At 44.9% G+C, this 16,755-nt stretch overlaps 1 protein-coding gene across 1 annotated transcript in view; it reads left to right on the top strand.

The window, feature by feature from the left end:
* The window catches only part of Ets1 (ETS proto-oncogene 1, transcription factor), a 120,995-nt gene that overhangs the window by 19,931 nt on the left and 84,309 nt on the right, over nt 1–16,755 (top strand). The window contains exon 3 of the mRNA XM_029481151.1: nt 8,358–8,502. Coding sequence (XP_029337011.1) covers nt 8,358–8,502 — 145 coding nt within the window. The remainder of the gene's footprint in view (nt 1–8,357; nt 8,503–16,755) is intronic.

The raw sequence follows: 16,755 nt of genomic DNA on the forward strand, positions 1-16,755 counted from the left end.
TAGAAATGTGTCTCCACAAGACAGTAAGGTCTTCAGACTTCCAGGGACTTGTTAACACTCCATCATTCCCACGCTGTTGGGCTAGGTCTCGGTGAACGTCGGATGTGAGTGGAAGCCTTATGGTCTGCAGGGAAGCCAAAAGCAGCTCCCCACGAACACCACCTCTGTCCCTCAGCCCTCTGTCTTGCTTCTTTTTGTTTCCCAGAGCCTTTAGAGGGTCAAGCTTGCCCTTTCACCAAGGTCCAAGCCTATCACTCCTCATTGTTTTAAAAAGAATTTCCTGGCCTTGAGTCTAAAATTAAATTGCCCCCTGGGACTTTGCTATTTTGTATGTTCCTGCCTCTCCTGGTGGCTATTACCACCCCATTTTGTGCCCCCTCCTTCCCAGGCACCCCCAGGAGAGCTCAGAAGACATTGGCTGTGCCTCCCTCTCCAATTCTCAACAGAGCAAGTATGTCCAGGAATCAGCTTTATGTCCCTGTACTATTTTGAGGCCAAACACAGCCTGATAAGAATTCTTTCTTAGCACTGCCCAAAGAATTCTATAGACGTGCTTGGCAGTCCGAGAAAGGAAGAAGGAAGATGCCTTACACAGCATCTTGTAAGACCCAGAGACTTCCGGATCTATTAGAAGTCTGTGGGATGTCTTATGCATTGCAGTATTTTATAATCTTCACCACAGGAGAGCTCAGTAATTGCTCAACCTCAGGAACTGCCTAAGCCCCACTTTTTTCTTCTGAATAGTGGGTTATATGGGAGGAAAACACTGTTTGAGCGTGCCTTCGGAAAGCATAAGGACACAGTGTGAAGGCTCAATACGTGACAGGGACACTGCCATGGACACACATTCTGACTCTGACAACGTTTGGCCCAGTGGACTTGCTGTTCTCTCCCAAGGAGCAGTTGATCTGAAGATTGCCAGTTACAAGGTCAGGAGAAGGAATGTGTTCAGGTCAGCAAAATGGAGAGTTTGAGTTGGCAAGGAACTTGCAGATCATCAAGCTATCCTCCTCCGGAAGCAAAAGCTTAGGGAGGTCAAGTGACAGGCCAGAGGTTATACAACTCTGTGGTGGTAGAACAGGACTGACACACAAGCATCCTGCTTTATAGGCCTCTGTGTTCCTGGTAGAGTATGCGAGTGTCTGACATTCCCAGAACATAACCCAGTTATCCTAGATGACAAATCACAATGTCCATCCTGCCCACTGCTGACTCTACTGTAATTCTGGATTGAAAAACATCTTGAAGTGTTTATTGGGCCTTCTATATTTCTGGCTTAAAGCTAAACCCTGGACTTCAGTAGTCAACCAAGGGAAAGACAGTGTGTCTATCTGGACGCAGAGAAAGGAGAGGCAGGAGGGAGTTACTGAGCAAACACCTGCCACCTGAAGGCTGTTTGGCTAAAGCTGGAGAGGCACTGGAAGAACAGCTCACACATTTGCACAGATACACTGATGCCATATGTGTCTGATTTGGTATTATAAAATATCCTCTTATTCTTTCTTTTCAATTCTGGGGGACTTTGGGTACTGTGAACAAACAGAATGGCTTTGGGATGTAGCAAGACTAGTGGGGGGGGGGGGAAATGGTGGCTCTGGAGACATAGCTGCCTGCAGGCTAGAAGGAACAGTAGCTGAACCTGACTCTGATGCATGAAGCAGAGAGGAAGCAGTCAGGGACCTTTCACTGTAAGAAGAATGGATTGGTCCCCTGAGAAGATGTCCAGTACATTTAGCCCACCCTTAGAGCAGAGTAGTGATAAAGCTGTGTCTTTGGTCTACTGGATTCCAGAGTTAATGTAGGTAGGACTTTTAGGTAGCAGGCTCCTGGATGCTCTCCCATTATGCTGCTCTGCAGAGATGCTCACTGCATTGTTCTTCACAGTAAGGATGATAGAACATGGCAGAGACTACAAGAGCTATTATTCTTTGGCTATTATTCATGGTTCCCTGTCCCCATTCTTTCTTAGTGGACAGTTAGAAACCACTACTCATGTTTAAGCTTTCTTTTGGCCACCACAACTGTATACAATTACTGTATTTTTCTTCTATAATGTTTACCTATTGCCTCTTTGTTTTATGCCCTTATTTCGTACCATTACAGACCTATGGATCTGAATTGTCTCTCACAGGCTCATGTTTTAGAGTCTTGGTTACCCAGCTTGTGTTATGACTTTGAAAGCCATGGAGCCTTCAGGAGGTGGGGCCTGGATGACACAAGAAGTGACTAAGAATAGTGCTAGAACATACCTATTCCATTCTATGTTCTTGATCAGCTGCTATAGTCACTGTGGCGCACTACTGTGCCTCAGACCAAGCTGTTTGACTTTGCCATCCCTGACATGGTAGACTATGGTCTTGTGAAACTTCAAGGCCTAATAAAGAGTTTCTACCCTTGAGTTGTTTCTGTTGGACGTTTTCTTATAGGGACAAGAAAAACAAAGGACAAAAGAGCTATATTTTATAGTTTCCCTTTTTGCTTTACCTGCCGGTCTCCCTGAATCTGTGCTCAAATTATAGAGTCTTTGTGCAAGCAGCTCTAACTTCACTCTTTCCTGTCTTGGAGACTGCTCTACTGAGTGGCTCTGCCATCCCTCTGTCTAAACACAACCCAGAGCAACATTGTTTTTCCCCTTCCTTACATATTCCCCAAAGCTCAGCATTTTCACGGTACAAGAGCAAGCACTCAGGGTATCTTGAATTTCTATTCTTTCTTTGTCTCATTCAAGAAATCATGCTGACCCTTCTTTTAGAACGCTGCACCTCTGTTTCTACCTTCACCCCTGAGATGACACAAATCTATGTCTTTCTTCATAGTGGGATTAGGCCAGATTAATGAGGCTTCCTGTGAGGTAGGTAGCCAAACTCCACAATTAATCTAAAGACTTATCTTGATACAATTTTAAAAATCATAATCAGCTAAAAATCATTATGGAAATAAATGTTTAATTTAAATAATTTGAAAATAAAAATGATACCTGGGTCAGTAGTATAGATTTATGGTCTTGCCTCAGCTCCATGTGTCTTGATAGGACTCTTACTAACTGTCCCACCTCTTCACTTTCTTCTACTGCCCAGTCTGTCCTACTTAGCACCATCAAATGATTCTGTCTAGAATGTATTGGGTTAATAAGTCAGATATGCAACCTTCATATTCTGGTATTTATGTCTTACTCCTTGCTTGTTTTACCTTCAGTCTGATTTTGTGCTTATCACACTCATTGCAGGTACCGGACAGTGCTTTTCTCCAAGGTTTGTCCCCACCAGAGAGAGTCTCCAGCTTTCTCTGACTTGCCCGGACCTTGTTTCGTTCCTCTTTCTGTAGTTGTGGTGTCTCTCTTGACCTTTGAGCCTGCCTTCTTCTTTACCTTTTGATTTCTTGGCCATTCACCAATGTTCAATATCAACCAGTCTATAGCTCTCCTCTTAGTTTGCTTTCTCTAGAAAGTCTTCCCCGCTACCTTTCTTTGCTACTTTGCAGGTTCTTTTTCTCCCACTCCTTATCTATCTGATTTTGGGCTCTATCACTAGATAGGAGAGAAAAAAGATAGGCAAGAAGGGAGGGAGAGAGAGAGAGAGAGACAGACAGAGAGACAGAGAGACAGAAAGACAGAGCGAGAGATTCCTGAGTCTAATTTCTTTTCTTTCTTTCTTTCTTTCTTTCTTTCTTTCTTTCTTTCTTTCTTTCTTTCTTTCTTTCTCTTTCTTTCTTTCTTTCTTTCTTTCTTTCTTTCTTTCTTTCTTTCTTTCTTTCTTTCTTTCTCTCCCCCCCTCTCTCTTTCTTTCTTTCTTTTTTCTGAGCATGACTGCTAACAAACCCCAATCTACCCTGCTGAACGACCAACAACCACTGACCCTACCTCTCAGGGTCCTTGCATTTATATACCTTCTGAAAAGTTTTCAGAATTCCAAACATCACACAATCGCAGAAACTATCGCAGTTGACAAAACCATGCTTTTGCTAGAGCAAGAGGCAAATCATGGTCAGTACTGCAGATGTCTGAAGTAGCCCTGAATCCTTATACTGGGATTTAAATGACTCAAAAATGTCACTACAATTGTCCTCTTCCCTGGTACATAATACTGTCACACCCTCTCAGTGTGACTTCCTGTTTACTTTTCTGCAAGCTCCCATTGTGTGACAATTTTTTTTGCTGGGGAGACAAACACACATCTAATCACCCTAGATAGTCATCCCATGATAGACAAAAGTATGGATATCACCAGAGTCCAACTTGGTCAAACAATGAGCTTTATTGAATTTACTAATGGAAATACAGGTGAGGGGTTACTTACAGGAGCATAAAATGACCCAAATATATCAGTATCACCAAAGCCTACCTCAGCATGGGTGACAGCTCACAAAAGGTGGGAGCCTGGAGCATACTACAAAACCTGGCAGGCAGCTCAACAGGTTGGATAGTATCCCTTCAAGTGACACAGTTGACTCAGTTCCTCTCTACCTCTTTCAGGCAGCTTGCCTGGTTTCTGTTTCTTCTAGGCAGCTCGTCTGGTCTCAGAGTCCTCTTTGCTGCTCAATTATGGTCCTCTGAGAGGACTCTCAGTTCTCATTGCTTACTCTGGCAGGGAGGGGCTTAGTGAATCTGGTCAGTTTCAGGAACTTCCTGAAGCTATTTGTGTAGTTTACCTTCCTGCTTTAGGAGCTTCTGGACAGGATGGAATGTTTCAATCTAGGAAGAAACTGTTGTGCAGCTCCTCCGGGTGTGTTTCATTTCTTGCTCCTGTTATATTCTTAGAATCCTATGCAATACCTGCCGTAGACTAAGTGTACTGTCCATTAGTTCTGTGACTTCACACTGGCATAATTCATCAAACATAAATATTGTAGAATTAACTTTTACTGAAAGAGTCTTGCACTGTAATACAGGCCAGACTCAAACTAGTCATTCTACCTCAGCCTCCCAAGTGTTGGGGTTACAAGTAAGTGCTACCACGCCTGATTCTAACAGTCAGTTTTGAGCAAGCTGGTTTTGAGTCCTATAGCCTCATGTTGTGCACGTAGAAACAGCAGCCGGAAATCAAAAGGAACTGGGTTAGATTTCTGTCTCCATTATTCTATGAGCAGTGTGGCCTGTGGCAATTCACTTTACTTCTACACATGTCTGTTTGCTCTTCTGTAAAAAGGAGATTAGCGTGCTAGCTTCATATGATGGTGGTGGGGATTCAAAGTGGCCATACTTACAGGGTACCTAGTGTTCCAGCTGGGATTGGCAGGTCTGTGGTGCTTGTCAGTTCCTTTCAGCAATCACTTGGGGATGAGCAAGTAAGAAACCAGCAGATGCTTTCCTTCAGACGATGACAGGGATGGGAGTGCTGCTCAGTCATTTCACTGATGCATTTCTTTTGCAGCCAAGAAAGGAATGTGCAGGTGATGAGCCTTACTGGGGACCGCTTATTTTAGGTGGTTCCCTTTAAACAATGAGGTGGGGGCTGCAGCACCTAGATTTCTGACCTGCTACTACTACCTTGCTTCTTTCTCCTCCACTGGTACAGTTTCGTAATGAATGGTAGCTGTTGATGTGGTTCTGTTGAGTAATAAGGCCATTCTTATGCTCTGTGAAATGGCTATTGAGTAGGCTCGTGAAATGTCTAATAAACAGGCAGGTGCTTAGATGACAGAACTGTGAAGGGCTTCTGAGAAGCATCTGCCAGAGAAGATGTTTGTGGTTAATGGCAGACCTACCATATCTCACCGTTGAAAACAGTCCCCTAGCTTGGTGGAGGGCAGCCACAGAGAGAACACGTCTGAAAAAAGTTTCTTTTTTTTATTTTTTGATTGTGTGTGTGTGTGTGTGTGTGTGTCTACATGTATGTATGTTCTCTCGTGTGTTGACGCATGCATGAGTGTGGAAGCCTGAGACTGGTGTTGGGCAGTTTCCGCCTTCGCTCTCCTCTTGCCTACTGAGATAATGTCTCTTTCTGAACGGGAGCTCACCAAGCTGCCTGGTTTGGATAGCCAACTTGCAGGAGGATTCCCTGTCTCTGTCTCCAAAGCTCTGGGACCACAAGTGGCCTGTCCAGATTTTCATGTGAGTTCTGGGGGAATCCAAACTCCAGCTGTCTCATGTGTCAGCAAGTGGTTTAACACAGAACCACCTCCTAAGCCTCACAGTTGTTTTCTCCTCTTCTTCCTCCTCTTCTTCACTCTTCACTTTCCCCTTCTAACATACATTGATTGGTTGATTGATTGTATATGGTACAGTGGGTGCCCACACACTCATGCCAAGGCGGGCATGTGGAAATCAGAGGTCAACATTCTGGAGTTGATTCTGCCTACTCCTGGGTCCTAGGGATTGAACTCACATTCTCAGGCTTGGTGCCAAGTGTCTTCATTCAATGAGTCATCTCTCTCTCTCTCTCTCTCTCTCTCTGTTAAATTTAACTTTTTTTGAGATTATAATATCTTTACAACATTTCTCCCTTCACTTTCCTCCCTCCACACCCTCTTATATTCCCACAGACTCCTAGTTGATCTCCTTCAGATTCATGGCCCCTTTGCTCATTAACTGGTTTTTTAAAATATTTATTATTTATTTATTATTATTTATACGAGTTACCCCATAGGTGTCTTCAGACACACCAGAAGAGTGCATCAGATCCCATTACAGATGGTTGTGGGCTACCATGTGGTTGCTGGAAATTGAACTCAGGACCTCTGGAAAAGAAGTCAGTGCTCTTAACCACTGAGCCATCTCTCCAGCCCTGCTCATTAATTAATTGTTTGTGTGTGTGTGTGTGTGTGTGTGTGTGTGTGTGTGTGTATGCTTATATATTCCTAAGTATAACCTGCACTGGATAACTTAATTGGTGTGCTCTTTCCTGGGGAATACCACCTCTCCCGCTCTCAGGTTTCCGTAGCTGCCTGTAGTTCTTTGTGTAGAGCTGTAGTCCTGTGAACCCTCCCTGTCCTCTTTGACCTGTCATCGGAGTCATCCTTGTGAAGCTCACCGTTTCTTTTTAAGAATAAAAACAGATTACCCTTCTTTGACATAAAACCTCATTTTAACTTAACATTTTTATTTTGAGACGTGAACTCTTTAAGTTACTTGAACTTGGTATAAGCCAGGCAGCCTTAGAGTTTGCTATGAGTCTACATCAGCCTACTGGAGCTCAGACAGATCTTGAACTTGTTGCTCTCCTCCTCCAGCCCCCTGAAGAGCTGTGTGCTCCATGCCCAGCTGTCTCTTCCATTAAAATAGTATCTACTTTGTAGTAATGACAAAGTTTTGCATAGAGTACTTGTTGCATACATTTTATAAGTACATAATGTTGGTCAACACAATTTATATTTAATTTTGCTTTATATGTAATTTTCTTATGCATCTTTAAATTTTCGTTTTTATTTTATGTGTATGGGTGTTTTGATTGAGTGCATGTCTGTGCACCATGTGTGTGCCTAGTGCCCAAGCAGGCCAGAAGGAAGGGGCATTGGATTCCCTGACAGAGGAATTGAATTCCCTGATGGTTGTGGGGGTTATGGGGAGATTGGGAATTGAACTTGGGTCCTTTGGAAGAGCAACAAGTGCTCTTAACCGCACAGCAATCTCTCTATGCCCTCCGCCCTCCTACTTTATGAGTTGGTTTATTATTTCCATTTTATGAAGGATAAAACGAATGTTTAGATTAGGGAGACCTGAATTCCTGTATGAATAAGTGGCAGAGCCGGGGTTTCAATCTGAATCCATCTGCCTTCAAGGAATAAAGCTTTTCAATCTGTGAAATGTGGTTTTCTACATAGCAATTTTTGGTTTCTCACGCTGTATATTTTGTGACTCTAATAAAGCTAATAAGGAGGTGGTCCGAATCTCAAAATAAGACAGGAAATAGTTTTTACTCAGCAACTTATGTCATCAAAACCCACCCCCACAATTAACGACAAGTGAAGTGGATCTTACGGCATAGGCCATAGATACATTTCTCCCCTTTACTGTGGCATTTATCACCTATTCTATGACACTGGACTGTCCATTAAGAATATTCCTCTATGATGCTTTTATAGAGGGAGATAATACTGACAGAAAAATCCCAAACTGTGTTAAGTCTTAGGTGGTCAATATTCTGCCTCGCTGTTCACTGTGAATATTTCTGAAGGTTATAAAAGCTGGTTCCCAAGTATGGAAAGGTATGGACAGAAATAAATGAAGACATAGTCTAAATAAGTTCCTCCCATTCCCTGTGAGGTTGGAGGACTAAGTGTGTGGGAATTAACGGTAGGTTCTGACTGGTAGCCTGTCCCTGCATAGCTGGGATTAGATGGTGTGAAGTCATATTTGTAATAGGATTGAAATATACAGGGTTTTCTCCTAATGCATTCCCCTTTCTCTTCACTGGTCACAGAGGCAGGGTCCTATCAACGCTTTTGAAGATCCTCGATTGACCTGCGGTTTCCAGTCCAATTATCATCAGCAAAGACCTCTTTACCCACCCTGGGATGAGTCAGCCACTCAGGAAGTTCCTACTGGCCTTGAACACTGCGGCTCAGGTAGGAATATAAATGGAGGAGAAGGAGGAGGAAGAGGAGGAGGAGGAAGAAGAGGAGGAGGAAGAGGAGAGTTGAAGGCTAAGAGAAACCAGCTGAAAGCTGCTTTCTCTGAAATAGCACCCCCACAGGGTACAGGGCTCCATATGCTATTGTTCCCTGTGGAAAGCCCGTGTCTGTGGCTCAGTAACTTTGTGCTACTTTACTGTCCAACAGGAAGGTGGTACTCTACCAATGGGCCCAAGAAGGGTTGCTTTTGGTCTTCATTTTGTAAACAGTTTGTGCCTTCTGTGCAGTTTTCACCCTTTAGGATGGTTGTTGAGAACTATGGTTTAGCATCATAGCGGATGAACTGGGAAAACAGAGGCCTGTGGATTAGCCCTCTTACAGGATTGATCTCCTTTTATTCTCCACTGGAATCTGCGCTCTCTTTCTGACACCTCTTCCCCATCCCCAACCACCTGTACCAGCTGCATCTTCCCCACTCCTCCTCTTTCCTGACTCATTGGCTATAAGGCCACCCTCTCCTGAGCTAGGGTGAGACTCCCCAGAGACCCTGTCTGTAGCAAGTCTGACTGCTTGCCCCAGATCCAACCAGAGCCCCTAGTTACCTGAATTCTGTTGTTCTGTTTTCAGGACTCGCTTCTGTTTCCTTTGAATTTTCCTTTAGGCTTTGTTTGCTTAGTAGCATCTGAAGAAAATACTAAGTGTAGACTTGAATTTAGGACTGTGAAATTCAGTTGGTCTTGAGACCATGTTATAATGACATATATAAAATGTAATGTAGGATATATATAAAACAATTAACAAAACAACTCCAAACCCATCTACATTTTATCAGGTCAAATTCTTAGCATAAGAAATGTCATTGCTCCAACATATTGAAATATATAATTCACAGGAATTATACAGGCGAAACCAAAGAGACTGGGGGTAATTTCTGGGAACTAAGTGCAATGCTTTGTTGTGGTGGTTGTTCAGTGTGCTTCTGACTTATGGTAAGTGGCTTGTAAAGTAGTGGGGAAATAAAACAAAAATCTGCTTCATCCCGCAGCAGGAGTGAACAGAGATACGGAGCGCAATGCTGCTCGCAGGCGGGGGTGTGCTGTGGTGGGTCGGACAGTGTAGGAGACTCTTCTCAGGTCCTGGCACAGGTTGAAATCACTATTCTGCTGACTAAGTAACATCTATGCCATTGTTCCCTTTTGGGTACCTTCATCCCTTCAAGGGTTAAAAACAGTCAAAAGCATAAACACACTTTTCGGCTGTGTATCCATTTCATGAAGCGGTTGGGAAGATGATGTGCCTACACAGTGGCTAGACTTCAAGACTGGAGATGCAAGAATATGAAAAAAATTGAGCCATTAAAATTATGAACAAATTAGATTTCATCTCTATAAGAAGAAGACCCACATAGCCATGCCTAGGTTTGTATCATCTTGAATACTATTAATGTCACAAGCCTTAGGGTTTTTATTCACTGAATGCAACTCTGATGACACTTCCTCTTGTTACAAGTTGAATCTCATTTGTATTCCAGTGTCTCTGCACACTTGCTCATAAGCCCAAGGTGAGAATGTCGTTTCTTCCTAACAGACATAGCCTTTCTCTTTCTATTTTTGCTTCAATTTATTTTTAAGTCTTTACATTCATTAATTTATTTATTCACTTTACATTCTGAGATCATAGCCCTCCCTCCTCCCAGTTCCCCCCTCACACATTCCTTCCCTCCATTTCCACCTCCCCTTCACCTCTGAGGTGGGGGTGGGGCACGGAGAGCATGTCTCTAGGATGTACCATAGACCTGGGATGGGGAAGGCTCCAGGGAGTCTATGGTGACTCTAGCTGAGATTCCTAGCCTCCTGACTTCTAGACTCTTCTGAGCCTGAAGTGGCCACCTTCTTTAGCTAGGCAGGACTCCCAGTGGAGGGATAAAGACACCAACCCATACACAAACCTTCAACCCAAAAAATCTGTCCTGCCTACAAGAAGTCCAGGGACAAACATGGAGCAGAGACTGAGGGAACAGCCGACCAATGAGTGGCCTAACTTGAGATTCGTCCCATGGGTAAGAGCCTTTCTCTTTCTTAACTGAGGAGTACATTACTACAAGTGGGGGTGATAATCTTATTTGTCCTTCTTGCCAAGACTCTGAGAAGTTAAAATGTTTTGACTTCAGAGCCCGGGAGACAGATTCTGTGAAATATATGAGTAACCAACAACTCACAATGTCCTCAGCCTTAAAATGTACAGAATCCTTAGCAGTTATGATAGAGCACTTTCCCCCATAGCTTGCGGTTCCAAGACAGAAGCTCGGGTTGCCTAGTCTTGTGGCTTTGGGGTGGGAATAATAACCATCCTCAGAATGGCCCGACATGCCAGCCATTGCAGTTTGGAATGATGGGCTGCTTCCATGGGGTCTGGCTCCCTACCAGTGGATGGTAATCTGCTTGCAAATAGAGGCAATAGCTCCCACTTCCCCAGGCTCCCTCTGATGGAAAGATCTGGCAAAGAACCTTGAGTGTTTCCCTGTCTGTCCCTTGCCTTGTGAGCTGTCCAGATGAAGGAGCTGCAGGACCTCTTTCTGGGCTGTGGTCCAGTTCTCCTCAGTGATGGGTTGTTTTTTGGAAGGCTATTGTGGGTTTTTTTTTAAAAGAAGGAAGATGAAGATGTGGATGAACGAATGATTTCTCCAGCTGTGGCACTTTTTTTTTTTTTTGGTGGAGATATGCTGAATAAAAAGAAAGGGAGAAAAAAATACTCCATTTTTTCCTCCCATCTTCTTTCATCCTATTTATAACTCCTGTTTCCTTCCCCTCCTCCGACTCATGGCTACTTCCCACCCCTGCTCTGCCTCATGTCTGTGCTCTCAGAAGGGATGAATGGACTTCTTTTCCAAGGATTACACATCTGTCAGTGACTGGAATACTGACAGGAGGGGCCAACCATGAACACCCAGGCTTGCTCGTAGTGGCCTTCATCAGAGTATTGTTCCCATTCATTCTCGGAGCGGCAGAGGCTGAGGAGGAGGAGAGGAATGGGAAGAAGGGAGGCCAAGAGAATAAAGCTAAGGCTTGCATGGAGAAACTCTTGCTAATAAGTGGAAGGGAGAGTCGGGAACCAGGAAAGCGAAGAAGAGGTGAAAAGGAACAGAGGGGGAAAACTGAGATGTGCAGAACTGACAGAAAACAGAGATGAGTGTTGGTAGAGATAGAGATGGTATTGGGAAAAGATGATGAAAGATGAATGACAAGGGACAAAGAATCAGGGAGCCTGGAAAAATGACAAGGGACGGAAGAGAGGAGAAATGGCGTGAAAGAGAAAAACACACGATTCTGAGGACATTCACTACAGCTAAAAAGGGAAGTCACATTTGCATGCAATTGCCTGTGCAGCTGTACGTTGCTTCACAACGATCTTGCAGTCATCATTTTCTTTCATTTTTTACCTCCTCCTCCCTCCCTACGGCCCCCTCCTTGCTATCAGCCTGGAGCCATTATGGAGAGCCAATGGGGGCCAAGGGCTTGTGTTCTGCATGAATGAATGGACCCTTTCTGTTTTAGCTTCTCGTCATCCTTCTGTCAGGGAATCTTGTGAATCAATGGAGCTCCTTACACAAGCCAGGGCTGTAATGTCTGTTACTGTTTATAGTCTGCCTGGAGTGCAGCCCACTGACCCTGCCTCTTTTCTGTTCCCTTCCTCTAGTCTGTCCCTCAGCTTCAGCACCTCTCTCTCCATCACCTTAGCGAGAATGATTGTGTGTGTCAGGCTCCTGCACCCAGTCTCTAAGAACTCACTAAAATGTTGCTGTCATGAAACATTAGAGCTAGTTCCTGCCCACAGCCTTGTTGAGAAGCGACAGGGTCCATACAAGCCATTCTCAGAAGAAATAGAAAGTGGAACCCAGTCCTGACTGGAGTAGGGCAAAGCTTGATTTTATCTTGGTTCTATTGGGAATCAGAAACCAGAAGCCAGAGAGCCCACTCCACAAGGAGACAACATGACTAAAGTTCAGCTGTAGCCGCCAGCTGTCCACATGTGACCTCAGCCTCTTTGTTAGGGCCATCGTGACTGCTCATAGCACATATCCGAAAACATAATACTCTACTCCCCTTCCAGAGCACCATTGTTTTTTTTTTTTTTTCCATTCCAGGTAGTTTTTTCAAAGGCAGCGATGGATCTGGTCTTGATTCATCCCCATTTTTAACAGTGGCATTTTGATCAATATACACTCGTGTCATACAAAGGATCCTGCCGCTTCGCAATGTCTTGAAAAAGAATTCAGAGATGGTCCAGGAGTAAGGAAGCCGGGATCTTAAAGGAGATCACCGAGATTTATAGGAGATTGTCCTCATTGTGTGACCTTGGGCAACTTGATGATGATTCTTTAGTTTCTTTATATGCCAGGGAGATTTTCAAAGCTTGGTCTACAGGCAGTGGCAGTAGTGGCAGTAGCAGCAGTAGCCCAAGAAGGAGGAGGACGAGGAGGAGGAGGAGGAGGAGGAGGAGGAGGAGGAGGAGGAGGAGAACTTAGAGATGTAAGATTTAACTCTTGCTTTGGACTCATTAAACTAGAAACTCCAGAATCTGCTAAAGCACAGGCTAACCTACTCCCAGGTTAGGGTTGAGGAATGTTTTCTTGATTTTTTTCTAATACATTTCCAGGAGCTGCCCCTGTTAATGTTGCTGGAAACCCAGAAGTCACACTCTGAGATCACTCAGTTCATATCTGTGAAGCTTGAAGCATGTCGGCATATAGTAAACATGATGTGTATGTCTGCTGTTGTAAATCATTGACTCATTGTTCTGTGAAGCACATTTTAGAAATCCAAAAATGTCTAAGGGTTGAGTCAGAAAGTGACCCACTGATTGGTTGAACTCATTTGACCTCCAGTGGCACATGGTGGGTCCTAAAGACAGATGGGGACAGAGAAGACATAGTCCTTGCCTGCATGCAACTTTTTAAAAAATTGTATATGAGGGGTGATGCATATTTTATGATAGAGCAAGTGGTTCCCATATGAAATACTGCACTTATATATGACACAGGCTTGGCAATATCAGGGGGTGACTTTGGATTCCACTATTTAACATTTCTAAAACAAATTTACTAATAAAATGGCGGAATTGAAGAATGTCTTTCCCAAATAAACTTTAGAAGTTCATGTGGGAGACATGTTGAGAGGCCAGGTTCATGGTCTCTCCTGGGGCTTTGTCATCTGGCCCAGCGGCTGGGAGGGATCAAACCTGGGCAGTGTTTGGAAAGGGCCATTGACAGGCAGGCAGGTGGGATGTTTCAGCAGGCAAGCAAGAGCCTCCAGTTTGGCTTTCAAGTGTTGCAGAGTGTTGAAGACATGCCAGCAAGACTTCAAGGGAGACTCACCTGGCCTGGAATGTTTATGCTCACAGCAGGTTTGTTCTTTCAGCTGACTGTGTCTGATGGCCACAGGGCTGAAAACCAGCGTTTCATACTCCATCTGCTGCACATTTCTGTTCTGTCTTTCTTCAGGACACATTTTTCTTTTTCTAGAACACTTTTTTTATTTTTAGAGGTTCTTTGTTCTTCAAAACAATTCTAAGCCCGTGAGTCTGTGATTACCACTGATAACATTGGATATTACAATATTGGACTAATCTGTCCCAGATAGAATGCTTGGCTCTTTCTGCCAGAGAAGCCTTATGGTAGCCTATAGAAGGGTCCATGAGGAACCTTTCAGGGGCCCCCACTCTCAACATTTTATTGGATGTTCTTGGTTTTCTAACTCAATGTGGCACAGTCTAAACTTTGATGAGGCAGGTCCTTACAACTAACCTGTTTTTATTGTTGTTGTTGTTACTATTATTTAAGTATTTACTTATCTTTCAGTCTATATGTAGCACTGACTGGTGTGGAAAAGTCTATGTAGCCTAATAGTAGAGAATTGTCATTTTGTAAATGGGGTCTGACCACTAAGGGAGATAGGCAGCTTGGGTTCCTCTGATCCTGGTTTGGCAGCTGTGCTATCTCAGAAAGCGCTAGCTATAGTCTTGTCTCAACGTTCATCTTTCACAAAAGACCAGGTCTAACTGCCCTTCTTAGGTTCCTAAAGGAAGGTGTCCAGGGATGATCTTTTCACACACCCTCCTCATCACATCTCTGAGGGGCTTTAAGTAGATACTGGAATAAAAGGTCATAGGTGAAGCTAGCCCCAAATCCACTCACTGCTCCTCCATGTTTGTTTGCATTTACTCTGTGGGTTTTTGTTTTTTGTTTTGTTTTGTTTTTGATATCAAGGTATCTGTGTGCCTGAGCCTTTCTCTGCAAGGGAAAGTGGCTCCCTGGCCAGCTATGGGTGGCTGGTGCCTATTGGCCAGCCTCCTCTCTTAGACTCCCACCTTCTGCCTCCTTGAAACCTTTGAATGTGTGGTACTTAACATTCAGATTCTTTGAACATTTTGTGTGAGGGTATGAATCTAAATAGAACTGGGTCTAGTTCAAGAGTTTAAATTGGTTTGGTAGAGAAAGCAAGAACACAGCATCATGTCCTGGAGTTTTTAATAAATTTCTTGGGTTTCTAATCTTCAACAGATAGGTCCTTAACCTTATTTTTGAGTTCTTATGCTGGTTTCATAGTCTAAGACATGAAAGGCCATGGTCGATGGACAATAAATGCCACCCTTCCCATGAACCATAGTTCAAGGATGGATTTAAAGGAGCCAGAGAAAGAAGGTGTCTGACTCTGACCTAAAGAGCCTTGACTACTTTCTCATTGCCCAAAGCACATCCTACCCTCAGTCTCCCTCTTTCCTCCTCTTTCTACGCCCCCCCCCGCCCCTGCCCCATGCCCTCTCCCTCTCCTCTTTTTCTATCATATATAACACATATATTACATCTGCCAACATTGTCCCCACTATAACTTTTTCACCAGTAAAAAGAGAGGGGTACCTGAGAAGAAGCGCTCAGGGCATTTTGGGATTGGGGCTCACTGGAGCTATGCTAAGGAAAAGTTGAGGACTTTGGCTGGCTGTGTGTGAGAGAATGAATCCTTTCCTCGGTGCTGGGAAAGGAAGGAGACCCAGGTGCAGAAAGAGCGTCTCATCTCAGCAGGGCGAGCAGAGTGACAATTAGCACGCAAACCTTCTGTTGGCCTGACCACCTGATAGAGAAATTCCTTGTTTCTCAAAAAAGCCAAGGAAGTAACGGCATTGCACTGGAACTCTCAGGGGGCTCTGGAGGGGCGGGGGAGTTCTCTTAATTTCTTCAAACCGCAAATATTTTGTCCGAGTTGGGAAAAGGTCCCCGGGGCACCAAGTTCTTATTGGATTCTAGCAGTTTGACCCCTCTTCTGGAACAGGGGCGGGGGCGGGGTGGCCACTGCTGGCTGGCGTCGCCTGCTCGTCTCCTCTCAGCTCCCGCGGGCCGGCTGCTAGCGGGGCGCTGCGGATCTCTGTGAATGGAAATGGTCGGGTGGGTGGATGATGTGAGAGGGCTGGGGCTGAGCTGAGTTGAGAGGGGGTGTGAGAGCCGAGGGGGTGGGGACGGCCGGGCAGGGACAGCCTGTGGTGCTCACGTCTGGCCGGGAGAGACTCTTGGCCTCCAGATGTTCAGTGTGTTTATAGCTGCCAGAGCAAGAGACCAGCTCCCTCGTTAAGAAGTTGCTTTCTTGAGCTACAGCTTCTGCAGCTGGAGGCTGCGCCCTCCCTTCCCCGAGGCTGGTCCCTCACCCCGACCCCGCCTTCCTCCTCTGCAATCCTCCCAAAATACACGAGCACACAAAAAGAAAAACACCAGCAGATTTTTTATTTCAGAGAGTAAACACTTGGGCCGTGGGGGTCTGGAGGTTATGGGAAAAGAGGAAACCATCCAGCTAATCAGGCAGCACACACTTCCCCCGCTGAAATAAAACAGAAATCTTTGCTCCGCAGGGCTGCCGGGTTAACCCCGGCACTGCCAGCCAGGCAGCGCCGCCCCAGCGGCCCGCCCCGAAGTGGGGCATCCAGGCCCCACCTTGGGCAGCTGCAACTGCTGACTCTGGGAGGGGAGAGGCCTGGCCTGCCTGACCTGCCTGCTGTCCCCTTGGTTTGTGGTGGCACATCTGCTTAAGAAATAGACGGTTGAAACAGATGAGATTCTGAACTTAGATTTAGATTGCAAGAGGCTAGTGGGAGTTCTAGATAGGTAGGGAGTAAGCTAGGGCACCACTCCCTGCCAGGAGAGTCCTTGCTATTAGGAAAGCCAGCTTGTTTGCCTGCCCTCCCTCCCTCCCTCCCTCCCTC

Source organism: Mus caroli, chromosome 9 (genome assembly GCF_900094665.2).
Source record: "Mus caroli chromosome 9, CAROLI_EIJ_v1.1, whole genome shotgun sequence".
In the NCBI taxonomy this organism is placed as follows: domain Eukaryota; kingdom Metazoa; phylum Chordata; class Mammalia; order Rodentia; family Muridae; genus Mus; species Mus caroli.